Below are 13,814 nucleotides of genomic sequence, written 5' to 3'. Positions count from 1 at the left end.
GATACATTTCCAAGTCAGGATGGTGAGTGGCTTGGAGGGGAACTTTAAGGTGGTGGTTGCAATTTTGGAGAAGATTTGTAGCTCAGGTTGTAAGTTTGCTTGCTTAGCTGGTAGATTTGTTCTCAGACATTTTGTCACCATGCTAGATAATATCATCAGTCGGCATCCGGTGACATGTTGGCACTCTGTCCTGCTTGCTATTTATCTGTCTCTGTTTCTGAGGGGTTGGTAAATGGGGTCCAAATCTATATGTTTGTTAATGAAGTTTGACTGGGACAATACATCTGTCCTGGGACAGGCTCAACAAAGACACGCACGGGAATTCAAACTGGAACTTCATTAACAAACATATAGATTTGGACCCAATTTACCAACCCTTCAGAAACAGAACCAGAAGTCATATCACCTACCACAACAAACAGATGCATCTGTGTGCATGAATACTAGTGGTAGTTGGTCATGTCCTTTGTTGGCTAGTTGGTGCTCATGCATCCGGGTGGCTAGCTTCTTGCCTGTTTGTCCAATGCAATCTGTATTGCAGTCCTTGCAGGATATTTTGCAGTTGTTGCACTGGTTATTGGTACAGGGTTCTTTAAATTCCTCAGGAGCTATTTCAGTGTGGTGTTAGGTTTGTGGGTTACTATGATGTGGAGTAGTCTGGTCATCATTATTTGATGTATGGAAGGGTGGCGAGAATCTCTGGGCGTGTTGAGTATTTGGTGGTGGTGTTCTGCTGCTCTTGTTCTTCTAGATGGAATGGTCATAGGTTTGGAAGGTGCTGTCTGAAGTTCATTGGTGAATTTCTACAGTGCATCTTGTAGGTAGTACACACTACTGCTACTGAGCATGGGTGATGGAGGGAATGGATGTTGTGTCAAATCAAATGGGCTGCTTTATTCTGGATGTTGTCCATCTTCTTGAATGTTTTGGGGCTACACTCATCCAGGCAAGTGGAAAGTATTCAATCACGTCCTGACTTGCCTAACTTAATGTTTTTCAAAGACCCAACACCATCTTTTCTTATATTGACGTGCCCTAGAATATCAACATATCCCTCAACAGACTCACCAACCTCCACACCCCTCCCCTTTATGAATACCGATGCAAAGTATTCATTAAGGACCTCACCTAGTTCTTCCAGCTCCAGGAATAAATTCCCTTTGTCTGAAAGTGCACCTACTCTTTCCCATCTACCTTCTTGCTCCTCAACAGACAAAATGCTTTGGGACTTTCCTTAATCCTGTTTGCTAAAGACATTTTATTTATACCTTTTAGACCTCCTAACTGTTTTGAGTTATTCCCTGCTGTCTTCGTATTGTTTGAGGGGTCTGTCTTCAGTTTCCTAGACCTTATGCATACCTTCTTTTTCTTTCGGACTAAGCTCTCAATTTCTCATCCAAGCATCCAAATTTTGCTGTCCTTATCATTGTATCTTACCATTATCCTTATCATTCACATGCTGGTCCTGCACTCTAAATCAACTGGGTCTTCAAAAGATTCCCACATGGTAGATGTGGATTTACCTTTAAACAACCTTTCCCAATCTATATTCCCCAGTTCCTGCTTAATATTCTGATATAGTTAACCTTCCCCGAGTTTTTCACCCAAGGACTATTTTTAGCCTTATTCATAAGTAACTTAAAACTTATGATCACTGTTCCTGAAATGCTCTCCCATCAAAACTTTTATCAACTGGACGGGCTCATTCCCCAATCTGGAATAGTATGGCCCCTTTCTTAGTTGGACTATTTACATATTGTTTCAAAAGAAAAAAAAACCACACTGGACATATCTAATAAATTCCCTCATATACAAAACCCTGGCACTAAGTGAGACGAGAGACTAACCTTACTCATCAGTCACCAAACTCAGGTCTGTCACTAATCCTTGTGAACCACAACCTTCAAGGGCACTGAGGGACGGACGACAAAGTCTCGCCTTATTAGTGACTCTCATATCCCAGGAACAAATATAAAGAAACAGTCAAGTACAGTCACTTACTTGAAATGCTTTACTGAGCATGTGCTCTCCTTCTTTTACTCCTAGCAAATTGATTATAGTTTGCTTTCCGTATAGCTTTTTCAGTGTTCTAAAATGTCTGTAAAAGTTCAAAACAAATTATATTCAGGAAATGGAGACCTGTAAGATTAGTTTTCAACATAAACCTTGAACATCAGGAACTTTTTGCACGAAGACAAAGTTACTGCAACTCCATGATAGCAATCACTGCTGAAAGCAAATTTCATACCTATCAAAAGCAGGTGCATTGGCTTCAAAGCCTCTGGACATTCGCACACGATGGGACCCAACCTATACACAAGTTACACAAAAGAATTTGAACAATGGTTAAATTGAAATAATGCAAAGATAACAACTAAATCATATGGAAAAATTAAAGAAAGAAAACTCAAAAAGAGAAATAAATACATGCATTTCGGGACTCAACTTCAACTAAGTAGTTAAGCACTTTCTTCAACAGATTATTGACTGAATATAGGGAAGGCTGACCGCAAAATCACCAGTTCCCTTGCTTTGAAAACCAGCTATCAACTGTCCAAGTTTTCTCAGTACTCTAACCTCAGAATGTGCTAAGTTTTAACAGTCTTTCATCAAGTGTGACAGTTGTTTACAAATGAATACTTCAAAACTTAGTCTTTATTGTTTTCTTAAAAAGCATCTCTGCTAACCCCTTCTAGGGTATTGCTTACTTACATAGAGATAGGGCAGTTAGAAATGTCTCTGGTTTGCTGAGGGTTTCTTCAGGGCAAACCATACCTCAAAATAAGCAGTAATATTGAACTGCTGTATGTGCTTCCCATAATAAAATTGTTTATCATTATTCACTCCAGCAATCAGTGCCAAAGTTTCAGAGGTTCAATCCCACATCTTTTTTCATATGAAATACATCACTTATCATCGTAATCAAAGCAGATATTGAAAATTAAAATCTTAGTAGAAAAAAATGATGCAATAGCTTAATGCAAGATCTAAATTGATAAAATTATAAACTGTAAATAAAACAAGAATCTGCATAATTTTAAAAGACTGACCTGAAGACCTGGTTGTTCCCAGAACAATGGGACAGAACCTCGAATCTGGATAAAGGACGACACACAATCATCTAGGAATATTACCTGTGGGAAAATAAGTACTCTATTACTAATCAAGATGAATAATAGTTTAAATACAATTCCCGACTATTGTTCAAATGCTTTTAGTCTTATCCTCAAGCACAATGAAGAAAATAATGCAGAAACTAATTTAATTAAAACAGGTTTTTGATGCCATTCGATAGACATATCCACTTCTATCTTGATATCAGGGGCATGTTATTCTCTGCATTGCCACGAAGAGTGAAAAATTTGGAAACGGAATGTGAACCAAATAGGGAAAAATCCATAATATCCTCATTAGTCCATCCTGCTAATTCCAGAAGACACATTTTTCTTCCTGAAGAGATTGGAATCCTCAATCTCAATATACAGCATGCTCAAAATATGGTAATTGTTACCATAAGGAACCTTTGAATGTAACAGCATTAAAACATTTTAAAGGGGAATCTAAACAAAACAGAACAAAATTTAAAAATCACACAACACCAGGTTATAGTCCAACAGGTTTAATTGGAAGCACTATAACCTGGTGCTGTGTGATTTTAAACTTTTAACACCCCAGTCCAAAATCGGCATCTCCAAATCATAACAGAATATTATGCTGATTAGAACAGTAGGACATGAGAAATAGGAGTGGGCTGCCTGGCATTTCACACCTACTCCTTCATTTCATGACACATCATAACTTATAGATAATTTAATTTGTCTGCCTATTTTCCATATCACCAACTTCCTTTATTTTTCAATGCTATCAACCTCTGATCTAATGTACATTCAGCAGCTGATGTTGATATCTTCTCAGAAGGTTGTCAAAGATACACAACCTTCAAATATTTTTCATCTTCAGCCCCCTCAGAACTTTATGATTTATTTCGATATTCTCATTCTCCTAAACCCTAGGGCCCACTCTGCTCAATTTCCTCCAAAGAATCAACACAGTGAAAGGTTGAATAAAGAAAGAGACTTGCATTTACACTATGTCTTTCATGACTACACTAACGCCAAATCACTGGACTGCAAATAAAAAATGCTTGCGTGGGACATGACATAAATCAGTTGGTCACATCAGCCTGTTTGTGCTGTAAACTGCATACCAAAAAAGGAAATTGTATTTTTACCGTTATGACAATGTATGTGACTGCAGAAGGGAATAGGGTCAGTCATCAAGGTTGACAACACAGAACAACTGTTTGGCTCATCAAGGCCACATTACAAACAAGCACCTAACAATTCTAAGCCCATTTTCCAGCACTTGGTCCATAGCCTTGCATACAAGTGCATATATTAATATTTCTTAAATGCAATGAAGGTTTCTACTTCATTTATCCTATATGCAGTAAGTTCCAGATTCTCACCAGCTTCTGGGTGAAAAAAAGTGTTTTTCACATCTCCACTAAACTTTCTGATCCCTAGCTTAAACTCATTGATCCCTCTATTACAAAGAAAAGTTTCTTACTGTCTGCACTCTAATGTTAATTATGTCCCTGCTCTGTCTCCTCTGCTCTAAGGAAAACAACCTCTGTCTATCCAATCTCTCTTCAGAACTAAACACTACCCTAGGTAACATTCTGACAAATCTCCTCTGCCCCCTCTCCAGTACAATCATATTCCTCCTATAATATTATTATTTGTAATGATTTCGTTGAAAATATATTTAGCACTTTTGCCATGCAAGGAAAAGGGAGAAGGGATGAATACTGATGATGGTAGCGGGGGAGGGGGTGTTAACAAGCTCATTAGTTTCATTCCTATAGTATTAGCACTGGAAAGAAAATAGCTCATAGTATTAAAGGAGGTAAATGGTCACAACATAAACAGCACTAAAATCATAGGAGGGACATGGCCTTTTTTAATTTTACTTCTGACTTTTAAGTTCCTACACTGAAACATTCTGAAGTATTGTCAAAGTACTTCATTGTCTGTAAACCACAGACATCCAGTGGTGATGGTAAACACAACATCAGTACCATTTCTTTCTTCAGATTCCAGCTTTAGATATCCAACCATTTTCACAAAACAGATTTTGATTTCTTTATCCCTAACGATACTGGAGTTCAATAATTCACTCAATCGCTTCAGCTGACACACTGTGAATGGTTGCAATGCCATCAAGAATGGATCTCTCAGGGCAGAAGGTCACCTTTTAGATGATGGTCCAATTTAATTGTTCTTTATATTTCACTTGTGGACTGACAGGCCACATCTTCCTTGGTACATCCTCAACACAGGTATCCAGAACACAGATCCTCAGTGAGTTTTCTCTCAATACCCTTAATTTCTTTAGCCTGGAATGTCACAGCTAAGTCATCAGCAAGCACAGAGTTGCAACTCAGAGAGGAAGGTCACTAGTTTTTATGTTGAAGAAGGGTAGCATGAGGATGGATTCCTGTTGGAGCCTTTGTTAGTATGAGTGGGGGCTGATTTGATCTTCAAGGTATACAAAAGGTCCTGTCAGTTACTGAATTCATTCGTTATAGGGTTTTTACGCAGATTGTTTTGAGGATTAGCTCTCCAAAATCAAAAAAAACATTTGGGTTACGACGAATAATGTTAAAAATTTAATTTCTTTGTTGCTGTGCAACTCTCATTAACCGGTTACTAGTAATATGAATCAAATGAGGATGGTTTAAACAATAGACTGACTCAAAAATATTGTACCTGCTCGGTTTCAACAAAATTAGCTACTTGTCCATCATCATTTGTTCCTCGCACATTGAACCTGGTCCCTGCTCTTTCACAGCTGAGCCGTGAAATCAAGCAAGCTTTTGCTTGTTTGTGAGCAGCATAGATAGTCCTGATCTCCACTCCTCCACACATGAGTCTCAACGCCCATTCATCACAATTCACATCATAATGCTTCAGGTGCAAGTGTAATGACTGGTTCCTGCATAATGTAAGAGTAGGAAACTTTGGTCAGTATTCGCATTTCTAAATCAAAACTTCAGATAACTAAAGTCTAAGAAGCTATTTTAAAACATAACTACATTTTACTTATGGCAAAGTAATTTATACAGCTTTCTGGTCATTTGGAAGACTTAAGATTCACACTACTAAAAAATTTGACTTGCATGCCCTGGATATACAAGTCTTTAAAAGTTTAGGTTCCAAAAAAGCTGGGACCTGAATTTGTCATGGTACATGTACAGAATGAACTGCCAGAGGATGTGGTGGAGGCTGGTACAATTGCAACATTTAAGAGTCATTTGGATGGGTATATGAATAGAAAGGGTTTGGAGGGATATGAGCCAGGTGCTGGCAGGTGGGACTAGATTGGGTTGGGATATCTGGTCAGCATGGATGGGTTAGACTGAAGGGTCTGTTTCCATGCTGTACATCTCTATGACTCTAATGCGAATTTAGTAAACAATGTATCTTATGATTCCTACATTTTTAAATGAAAGAACACTGCATCAAAAATATTATAACCAATCTCTAATGATGCATTGTTTCCAACCCAAGCATTAAAGCAACCTTCAACTCACCAAAAAAAACGGTTATCTGTTGTATGCTCTTGCATTCTACGATGGGCATTCAGGCTCAAGTCTAGACTGACACCACTGGAAGACCAAGCAAAATAGAAGCTTCCAGAATTCAACACCTTCCTTACTTCAGAGATACGTTCCTCATCTGAAGGCTCATTTTGAAGAGAAATAAATTCAGTAGAGGTGACTCTGAAGACTTCAGAATCTTGTATCTTTCCCACTGACATACAGCCAGTCACCAGCACAAGGTAATGCAACATGTTGTCACCTGCAAAAAAAAAACTGCACTAAACGTTTTGTTGAGGTTGTAAAGTGGTGCAATTAGACATTTGTATTTCAGTTGTAATATGTGATTCCAAACTTAGTTCAACTGTTAGGAACACTGTCCTAGGTGCACATTAATTAGATTAAAATTTATTTTGAAGGTTTGTTTGTCTGTTGTTAAAAGAGTACTATTTTAAATCTATTCTGAAAACATTAATGCAGCAGTTGAGATGAAATAATTAGAAAAAAGGGACTGAAATTCAACATTAACTATTTTATTTAGGCATGACAGTACGTTAAATGGAATAAAAGTCATAACTGGAGGCTGAGATACTATTAAGTCCATGTTTTTAAAAAAATCATTTGGAAGATGTGGGTTTCACTGGCTGGGCCAGCATTTATTACTCATCCTTACTAGTCCTTGAAAAGGTGGTAGTGAGCTGTCTTCTTGACCGCTGTAGTCTATTTGGGGCAGTCACACTGCTGTCAGGAAGGAAGTTTCAGCACTTTGACTCAACAATAGTGAAAGTGCACCAACACAGTTCCAAGTCATGAAACTTGGAGAGGACACCTCAAATAGTGGTGTATCAACTGGCCTTGTCCTTCCAGGTGGCAATGGTTGTGGGTTTAGAGGGTGCTGTCTAAGCAGCCTTGGTGAATTTATGCAGTGCATCTTCTAGATGATGCATTGTAGCAAAGTGTATCAGTGGTGATGGAGAAAAATGTTTGAGGACATAGTGCCAATTAAGCAGACTCATATCCTGAATAGTGTCAAGTTTCTTCAATATTGATGCTGCTCTCATTCAGCAAGTAGAGAATGTATTCAGTCACAGCCCTTAGTTTTGGTCTGACAATGATGCACAGGCTTTGGGGAATCAGGCATCAAGTTACTCACAGCAGGATTCCTAGCCTCTGACTCGCTCTTGTAGCTACTGTGTGGCTGGTCCAGTTCAGATTCTGCTCAATGGTACCCAGCAGAACGTTGATGGGGGGAATTCAGCGATAGGAATGTGTTTGAATATCATGGGTGATGGCTTGATTTGCCTTTGTTTGAGATGCTGTTGTTAACCATAGCTCCTCTACATTAAAGAGTGAGATTGCAGCACAGTGGTATCGTCATTAGACAAATTGCCGAGAAGCCCAGGGGAATGTCAGCAGACAACCATGTCAGCTGAGGGAATTCAAATTCAATTAATGAAATATGGAATTGAAGTCAAGTTTCTATAATGGTGCAATGAAGTTATCAGTTACTATAACACTCCATCTGGTTCACAAGTACTCTTTAGACAAGGAGATCTCCCAGCCTTGCATAGTCTGGGTTTCTTTCCACTGAAATTAAGAAAAAGGAGTGTGTTAATTGACACTTATAAGATCTTTAATGGTCTTAACAAGGTAGACTTGGAAAGGTGGTTCCATGTGTAACTTCCCTAACCCTATCGCAGGAGCTGCCCTTTAGGACAGAGATTAGGAAAAGTTATTTCTCAGGGTTGAGAGAATTCAGAACACACTGCCTCAAGGTGAGGATCATTTAATACATTTAAGACAGAGATAGATTGATTTCCTTACCTAACAAGAATCTACCTTTATTCGAGGGTAGATAGTACATGGAGTTCAAAACACTAACAGTTCAGGCACAAATGTACTGAATGACGGAGCAGGCTTAAGACTGAATGGCTTGCTTCTACTCCTAATTTGTATTTTTAGATGCCTGGCCTACATCACACTCCAGATGCATAGAAATGTGGCTAACTATAAACTGTCCTTTCAAGGGGCCTAGCAAATCACTCATATCAGTTGCACTGCAGCAGTTCAAGGCAGAAGCTCTTTAAGGCAATTATGGATAGGCCACATAATAATAAAAAAGAAAATTAACACATGTTCCTGATTTCTCTTTTGTGCCCCCATGTTAAAAATATACAAGGAAAAATTCAGTGAGGATGGAATGATTCTTGCAGCAATGCCACGTAATCTGCCAGTATCCAAGTTCTGTGCAAATAGCAGTCACTTTAACAAGATACTTGGCCAATGGAAGCATACTGCCTCACAGCAAGAGGTTAATCCCTTCAGCAGAGGAGAAAAATAATGAAAAATGAAATGAAAAGTTTTAAGGATAGTCTTTCCCAAAAAAAAAGACGATGCTTTGAATCATTCAATTTAAATTCAAACATTTGCAAAAGCATTATATCAATAGGGAATTTAGCTGAAGGCCTTCAAGAAGCATTGACATTAAAGTAAAACTCAACCCAAATCCTCAGATTAAGGATAGTTGCACATCAATGACAAGCAGCAAAGTACTATAAGACAAAAATGCTTCAACATATTATTGATGAGAAATAGGGTTAGGAGATAGTGACGATTGCAGATGCTGGAGAGTCAGAGTCAAAGTAAATAAAGTGTGTCACTGGAAAAGCAGGTCAGGCAGCGTCTGAGGAACAAGAGAGTCAACATTTCAGGTATAATCCTGGATCAAGACTGGGAAGGGAATGGGGCTAGGGCAAAGGTAGGTGGGAGATGATAGGTGGGCAAAAGGTAGGAGGTGATTGTGATCGGTCAGTGGGAAGTGTGGACCGGATAGGTGGGAAGGAAGATGGACCGGTAAATCAAGTCAAGAGAGGTTTTTGCTTGAGGTGGGCGGAGGGATGCTAGTGAAGACTTGGAAACCAGTGTACAATGTTGAGGCTGTGTGGTTGTAGGCTCCTGTAGTGGAAGATGAAGTATTCTTCATCCAGTTTGCAATGAAGGAGACCCAGACTGGATGGGTCATCATGGGAGGTGAAATGGATGGCCACTGGAAAGTGGAGTTGGTTGGTGCGTATAGACCAGAGATGTCCCCTGAACCATTCCACAAGTTTGTACTCCGTCTCTCCAATGTAGAGGAGACCACAGACAGCAATGGATGCAGTAAACAATGTTCGAGGATATATAAGTAAATCTCAGCCAGATTTGGAATGATCCTTTGGGGCCTTGGATGGAGGTGAGGGGGGAGGTGTGGTTGCAGGTTTCACACATCCTGTGGCAGGGGAAGGTGCCCCCTGGTGCAGAAATGGGGTTGGTGGGTGTGTGGATCTGACAAAGGAGTCACAGATGGAATGGTCTCTGTGGAACATGGTTTTTATATCTACTAAAAATTACTAATATTGAAATTATTCATAATTATATTTGTACATTTAATCAACATTCCTTCACTTACCAAGGTTCAACCTCAAAACTCCGAGAAGACCATATGCATCTAGTAGCTTTGTGAACTTGTTTTTGATGGCTTCTTTCTCTGCTGATGCTGTATGAAACAAAATAAAAGTCTTAATATTGGGTAAGAAATGCCACTAAGTTAAATTTTAATATGCACAACATCTCATCTATCACAACAAAAAGACCATCAAGCAAAAGCAAGATCAAGTTTTGGGAGGGAGTCATATTCCTGAAGGTTCCTTCCTTGAATTTCCGGAATCAGCCTTAGCTCAGTGATAGCATCTCACCTCCATTATGCTCGCACCCAAAATAAATTTGAACAAAACAGATTATTTGATCATTTGTTTAATTATTGTTTGCAGGGCCTTAACGAATGCAAGTTGACCGACATATTTCTTACACTACACTGGTAACTCCATGTCAAAAATCTAGTCAGCTGCAAATCTTGCTGGAACCTGCATGTTACTTATAAATTTTCATGATAAACTATCATTCTAAGCATCTGCATTACTGAACATTGTATCAAATAAAAACTAACAAGCATTTTATTTTTAAGATTGTTCAAACTGCATACATTCCAGTACGTCGGTTTATCAAATGTGGTGTGTAAATAATTACTTATTCGTGGATGAACATGTAACGATTGCATAAAAGCAAAATGCTAGAGATCTGAAATAAAAACAAAGTACAGAGAAACTCAGTAGGTCTAGTAGCAATCTGTGGAAAGGGAAACAATAGTTAACTTTTCAATTCTAAACATTTTTTCAGAACTGGTTCAGTTTGAAAAGGTTAAGGAGGAATGTTTAGGCACTTTTCAGCATAAGCAAAACTGTACGGTAATTTCACATGTGTTTCAGGAATAACAGAAAATAATAATCTATAATTTAAAAGATCCCGACAACAGTAAGTCACTTTATTTGCCTGCGCAAAGCAGAATAATGCAATTTAATTCCATAAAAAGGAGCAACAGGACACGGGGTTAGAAAGATTTTTTTCAATAAGCAGAAGAGATTCATTCATATTCCCCACAATATTCTTTACAGATTCTCAACCCTAATGCAGTATCACTCCCATCCTAACGCTTCAATTTTTGACTTAACTTATTCTCTCCAGTTTTGGTGATTGAGAGACTCCTTTCAGTTCTGAGTGCTTGAAATCTTCTAGACAAACCCTCACAACCTGGACTGCTGAAACACCTTTAACGCTTCACAAATGAACAGACCTTCTGCTAACATGAAATTGCGCTTCAGAAATAAACCCCATGATTCTGAACTGAACTCAAACTACTTTTTCTGTTGGTCAGCAAATTCAGCATTATAAGCACATCAATTAACATCTGAGTGAGGCATTTAACTTAAATCAGACGCTTTCAAATGATACCTTCATAGAATATAAATGAATGATTAATAGTTCCTGCTGACTGTGTTGACCGCTCCACTGCTGGCCTACTATCCACTGCTTTATCTCAGTAATTCAACCTGACCTTAGGAAAGGGAGATTTTGGATCCCACTAATTTAGACCCCCCATCTCCTCCTCTCAAAAATCTCAAAAGGTACAAAGACCAGGAAAGAGCTCCAAAGCAGCTTAAAGAGGTGCTAAAAGGGATTCTGAAAGGAAACTTGCTAGGGACAACAAAATCAACGAGATGAAATTTCACCATCCAAAGGGAAAGCAGGTACTCAGAAGAAAGGTGGGATATTGTCAGTAGCATGGAGAAATGGCAAACATGTTTAATAATTACTTTGCCTCAGTATTTTCATTAGAAAAGGAGGGCAGCATGCTGAAAGTCCTGAAGAAACTAACAGTGGATCAAGGTCAGGGACTAAAAGAAATTAAAATAAAACATCAGTTCTGAGGAAATCAATGGCAGTAAAGAGTGCAAATCTCTGGGATGTGGCAGTTTCCATCTGGGTGTTAAAGAAAGTAGGGGAGCACATTGTAGATACCATATCTATATAATCTTTCAGCGTTCTCTAGGGACAGGAATCAGTCTCTGGATTGGAAAATTGCACATCACTCAGCTTTTTAAAAAAAGGGGTAAGGGGAAGCTAAGGAATTACAGACCAGTTAGCCTAACATCGGTGATAGGGTAAATACTGGATTCTGTAATCAAAGATGGAGTAACCAAAAACCTTTAAAATTTGCCATTAGAGAAAGCCAGCATAGATTCATGACAGGCAAGTCATATCTGATACATCTCGTTGAATTTTTTTTTGAAGAGAGACCTAAGGTAATAGCCAAGGGAATATCTGTGGATGTTGTCGTTTATATGAACTTCCAGAAGGCACCCAATAAAATTCCTCATAAGAAACTCTGAATCAAGGTAGGGCAGCTCAGTGGTTAGCACTGCTGCCTCACAGCACCAAGGTCCCAGGCTCGATTCCAGCCTTGGGCAACTGTGTTGAGTTTGCATATTCTCCCCATGTTTGCGTGGGTTTCCTCCCACTGTCCAAAGATGTGCAGGTTAGGTGAACTGGCCATGCTAAATTGCTCAGTGTTAGGTGCATTAGTCAGAAGGAAATGGGTCTGGGTGGGTAACTCTTCAGAGGGTCGGTGTGGACTTGTTGTGCCGAAGGGCCTGTTTCCACACTGTAGGGAATCTAATCTAATCTAATATCTAATCTAAGCAGCCCACAGAAATGAGTGCAAATTACTGACATGGCTGGGAAATTGGTTGAGTCGCTGATAACAAAGTAGAGATAATGGGTAGGTGCTCAAATCGGCAAGATGTGACCAGTGATGTTTCACAAGGACCAGTTAGGGACTCATTGATTTATTTATATTATGTATTAATGACATGGTGATAGCATAGGAAATCATATCAAAATTTGATAACACAAAGTTGGGTTGCATTGTAGACAGTGTAAATGATAGCAGAAAATTACAAAGATACAGACTAAATGGGCAAATGAAGTCCAATATAGGCAATAAAAATCAGTTCTGAGGAAGGGTCACTTGACCTGAAATGTTAACTGATTTCTCTTCACAGATGTTACCACACCCGCTGAACATTTCCAGCACTTTCTGTTTTTGTTTCAATATAGGCAAGAGGGGCATTTTGGACCAATAAAGGATCGGCAAGGCACTTTCTAGATGGCATTAAGTTAAATTCAGTGGGTGTCCAACGAAACTCAGGATTAGGTGCACAGAGATGTTTTTAAAATGTCACAATAGAAAATAATGGAGAAAGCTAAAGGCCTTTATATCCAAAGGAGTGGAATACAAGGATGCAGAATTTATACTACGTCTAATACAAAATCCTGGTTAGAACCCACTTAGAGTATACGGTGCAGATCTGAGCACCACACTTAGGAGTGCAATGATTTATAACAATGATACCTCTACTTCAGTTAAGTTTGATGAGACATTATGAAAATTAGGCACATTTTCTCTAAAATTTAGAAGGTTAAGGGGTGACCTGATTGAAGTAAAGATATTAACAGGAAAAGACAGGATAATGAAAGATAATCTATTTCCACCAATTAGGAATTCTAGAACTCATGGGGCATAGGCTGAGAATTAGGGTCAGATTGTTCAGGGGAGATGCTGGGAAACACTTCTTCACATGAAAGATGGCAGATGCTTGGAACTGTCTTCTATAAACAGTAGTAGATTTTTTTCTTTTTTATTCATTCACAGAATGCCAGCAATTATTGTCCATTCCTAATTGCCTACAGGGCAGTTCAGATTCATTGCTGTAGGTCTGGAGTCACATGTAGGCCAGACCAGGTAAGGATGGCAGTTTCCTTACCTAGAGAACACAGT

The 13,814-nt window shown here is 38.8% G+C and overlaps 1 protein-coding gene across 14 annotated transcripts in view; it reads right to left on the bottom strand.

Moving 5' to 3' along the window:
- synj1 (synaptojanin 1) overlaps nt 1-13,814 on the bottom strand; it is a 101,134-nt gene that overhangs the window by 64,942 nt on the left and 22,378 nt on the right. For all 14 annotated transcript variants that reach the window (XM_087992599.1, XM_087992600.1, XM_087992601.1 and 11 more), the window contains exons 3-8: nt 10,050-10,136; nt 6,596-6,863; nt 5,772-5,997; nt 3,051-3,134; nt 2,249-2,310; nt 2,002-2,098 (exon numbers count right to left, since the gene is read on the bottom strand). In XM_087992599.1, the coding sequence (XP_087848725.1) occupies nt 2,002-2,098; nt 2,249-2,310; nt 3,051-3,134; nt 5,772-5,997; nt 6,596-6,863; nt 10,050-10,136 (824 nt within the window). The remainder of the gene's footprint in view (nt 1-2,001; nt 2,099-2,248; nt 2,311-3,050; nt 3,135-5,771; nt 5,998-6,595; nt 6,864-10,049; nt 10,137-13,814) is intronic.

The sequence above is a fragment of the Chiloscyllium plagiosum genome, unplaced genomic scaffold, assembly GCF_037043375.1.
Source record: "Chiloscyllium plagiosum isolate Xiang-an unplaced genomic scaffold, Cpla_swu_hap1 HiC_scaffold_12, whole genome shotgun sequence".
Classification (NCBI taxonomy): Eukaryota; Metazoa; Chordata; class Chondrichthyes; order Orectolobiformes; family Hemiscylliidae; genus Chiloscyllium; species Chiloscyllium plagiosum.
The sequence above is the reverse complement of the archived record's forward strand: the minus strand, read 5'-3'. Positions and strand labels throughout refer to the sequence as shown.